General features: G+C 36.3%; 1 protein-coding gene across 1 annotated transcript; it reads left to right on the forward strand.

Moving 5' to 3' along the window:
- The first annotated feature begins 534 nt into the window (after nucleotides 1-534).
- On the forward strand, nucleotides 535-3,060 carry LOC115199649 (C-X-C motif chemokine 11-1-like). The gene is made up of 4 exons (XM_029761963.1): nucleotides 535-677; nucleotides 878-1,004; nucleotides 1,436-1,528; nucleotides 2,658-3,060. The coding sequence occupies exons 1-4, from the start codon at nucleotides 608-610 to the stop codon at nucleotides 2,668-2,670; spliced, it is 303 nt and encodes a 100-aa protein (XP_029617823.1). The 5' UTR covers nucleotides 535-607; the 3' UTR covers nucleotides 2,671-3,060.
- The last annotated feature ends 203 nt before the right edge of the window (nucleotides 3,061-3,263 follow it).

A 3,263-nucleotide genomic window follows, 5' to 3' on the forward strand; every position in this document is an offset into this window, starting at 1 on the left:
TAGAATCGGCCAGGGATAGGTTGAAAATGTCAGTGAAAACACTTGCCAGCTAGTCAGCACATGCTCGCAGTACACGTCCTGGTATTCTGTCTGGCGCTGAGGCCTCGTGAATGTTGACCTGCTTAAAGGTCTTTCTCACATTGGCTACGCCGAGCGTGATCACACTGTCATCCGGAACAGCTGGTGCTCTCATGCATGCTTCAGTGTTGCTTGCCTCGAAGCGCGCATAGAAGTAGTTTAGCTCGTCTGGTAGGCTTGTGTCAATGGAGAGCTCATGGCTCCGTAATAGTTTGCAAGCCCTGCCACATCAGACAAGCGTTGGAGCCGGTATAGATGATTCAATCTTAGTCCTGTATTTATGCTTTGCCTGTTTGATGGTTCATTTGAAAGCTGGATTTCCTATAAGCCTCCGGGAAAGAGTCCCGCTCCTTGAAAGCGGCAGTATGTTTACATCTATTGCCACTGCCAGAGAAAGGTTCACATGGGCAGGGCTTACTATAAATACAGTATACTGTAAATACAAGCCAAGCTCTCCTCCATTCACAACATCCATCACTTGACTGAGCTGTCCATCCAGACTCTTAAAGAAACTGAAGAAGCAGTATCCATGACCAACACGATGACATCAACAGTCCTCATCAGTTTCCTGGCCTGTCTGCTCCTGGTCAATGTTGAAGGTAACATCTATGAAATATCTTGAATTATATTTCTAATATTGTTGACTTCTTTATTAGAAATCTGTAGCATATGAAGCGACTTGCAAAGCCAGGGAGAAGTGTAGTAAAATTTTAAGTTTGATTTCTGACTGAAGAGTTTAGATCTTAGCTGCAATAATGCCATAAACAAACATGACATAACCTTTTCTTGTCATCCCCAGGCCAGGTGGGTCATTCTAAAGCTCGCTGCCTGTGTCTGAATGGAATGGTGAACCACGTTAAACCTGTTCTCATTGAGAAGCTCGAAGTGTACACCTCCAGCCACTCCTGCCAGAACATGGAGATCATGTAAGAAATCTGTCTGTCTGTCTGTCTGTCCGCCCATCTGTTTGTACTATATTAATACCAGTGTATATTGTCTGTTTGTACTATATTAATATCAGTGTATATTGTCTGTCTGTACTATATTAATTTCAGTGCATATTGTCTGTCTGTACTATATTAATATCAGTGTATATTGTCTGTCTGTACTATATTAATATCAGTGTATATTGTCTGTCTGTACTACATTACTATCAGTGCATATTGTCTGTCTGTACTATATTAATTTCAGTGTATATTGTGACTAGCTCAGTAGATGGACACAATGGTAAATGTTACTATTTATTTTTAACCATTTGAAATTGTTTACTCCTGTTGTAAGATAATATTTTGTATCTCTATGCTCAGTTGCAAAGTTGTGATGGTACTAACAGCAGTGTCTGTCCATGTGTGTTCAGTGTCACTCTGAAAAACGGAGAAGGGAAAAGGTGTCTGAATCCAGAGGCTCCATTTGCCAAGAAAACCATTGAGAAAATTATGAAAAAACAAAGGTGAGGACTGCAGTATATCCGTACATCAGTATGTTAGTACATCAGTATATCAGTACATCAGTATATCAGTATCAGTATATCATTATATCAGTACATCATTATGTCAGTATATCAGTACATCAGTATATCAGTATCAGTACATCAGTATATCCGTACATCAGTATGTCAGTACATCAGTATATCAGTACATCAGTATATCAGTATCAGTATATCAGTACATCAGTATATTAGTACATCATTATGTCAGTATATCAGTACATCAGTATATCAGTACATCAGTATCAGTATATCAGTATATCAGTATATCAGTACATCAGTACGTCAGTACGTCAGTACATCAGTATATCATTATGTCAGTATATCAGTATCAGTATATCAGTATCAGTATATCAGTATATCAGTACATCAGTACATCAGTATATCAGTACATCAGTATATCAGTACATCAGTATATCAGTACATCATTATGTCAGTATATCAGTACATCAGTATATCAGTACATCAGTATCAGTATATCAGTACATCAGTACATCAGTACGTCAGTATGTCAGTATCAGTATATCAGTATGTCAGTACATCAGTACGTCAGTACGTCAGTATGTCAGTATCAGTATATCAGTATGTCAGTACATCAGTATGTCAGTACATCAGTATCAGTACGTCAGTATGTCAGTATATCAGTATATTAGTATGTCAGTACATCCGTATGTCAGTATATCAGTACATCAGTATCAGTATATCGGTATAGCAGTATCAGTATGTCAATACATCAGTATGTCAATACATCAGTATTAGTATATCAGTATCCGTATATCAGTATTAGTACATCAGTACATCAGTATGTCAGTATTGCAGTATCAGTATGTCAGTATGTCAGTATCAATACATCACTATATCAGTACATCAGTATGTCAGTACATCATTACATCAGTATATTAGTATATCAGTATATCAGTATCAGTATATCAGTATGACAGTACATCAGTAGATCAGTATCAGTATATCAGTGTCCGTATATCAGTGTCCGTACATCAGTATGTCAGTGTATCTTGAATCTGTATTCATTAGTAGTTTTATAAATAATACATGTATTAATTATATAATTATAATAATTTATTTTCTGTTTCAGGAGTGTGCAGTAAATCTGTGAACTAATGAAACCAATTCCACTGAGAACTTGATGGAACAGAGAGCACCATGAGAGAGAGATAATCCTGATGAATTACCACAGTTGAGTCAATGCCCTGAAGACTGCCTGAATACGTTTACACTGTTTAATGGTCCTTAGAAAGTCCTTTTTTAAATTGACAAAATTAGTATGTCTTACACAATAGAATTTCCAATGGAAACGTAAGCAGGCAGATATGTTTTTTTAGGTCAGTTTAATATTTTTGTTCATTGTTAATTTATGCAATTGAAAATATAAAATGCATGTCAAGAATTCAAATGTTCTACATTTTGTGTAAATACTGTATATTCTATATGTGTTGTTCACGTTTTCTATCAAATTAATAAAGACGCATTTGACTCTACTTTTTGGTCTATTTTTCCTCTGTTCATCTAGACTTTGATAGCACACCAAATATCACTATAATGATGATAGTCAGATGACAGACTATTTTTATTTATTTCACCTTTATTTAAAACCAGGTAGGCAAGTTAAGAACCAGTTCTCATTTACAATTGCGACCTGGCCAAGATAAAGCAAAGCAGTTCGACAACATACAACAACACA

The sequence above is a fragment of the Salmo trutta genome, chromosome 9, assembly GCF_901001165.1.
Source record: "Salmo trutta chromosome 9, fSalTru1.1, whole genome shotgun sequence".
In the NCBI taxonomy this organism is placed as follows: Eukaryota; Metazoa; Chordata; class Actinopteri; order Salmoniformes; family Salmonidae; genus Salmo; species Salmo trutta.

Bases quoted from the DNA above. Each gene is read 5' to 3' on its own strand.
- LOC115199649 (XM_029761963.1), top strand. From the start codon at position 608: ATGACCAACACGATGACATCAACAGTCCTCATCAGTTTCCTGGCCTGT. The intron at 678-877 runs GTAACATCTATG...TGTCATCCCCAG, and splicing joins GCTCCTGGTCAATGTTGAAG to GCCAGGTGGGTCATTCTAAA. The intron at 1,005-1,435 runs GTAAGAAATCTG...ATGTGTGTTCAG, and splicing joins TGCCAGAACATGGAGATCAT to TGTCACTCTGAAAAACGGAG.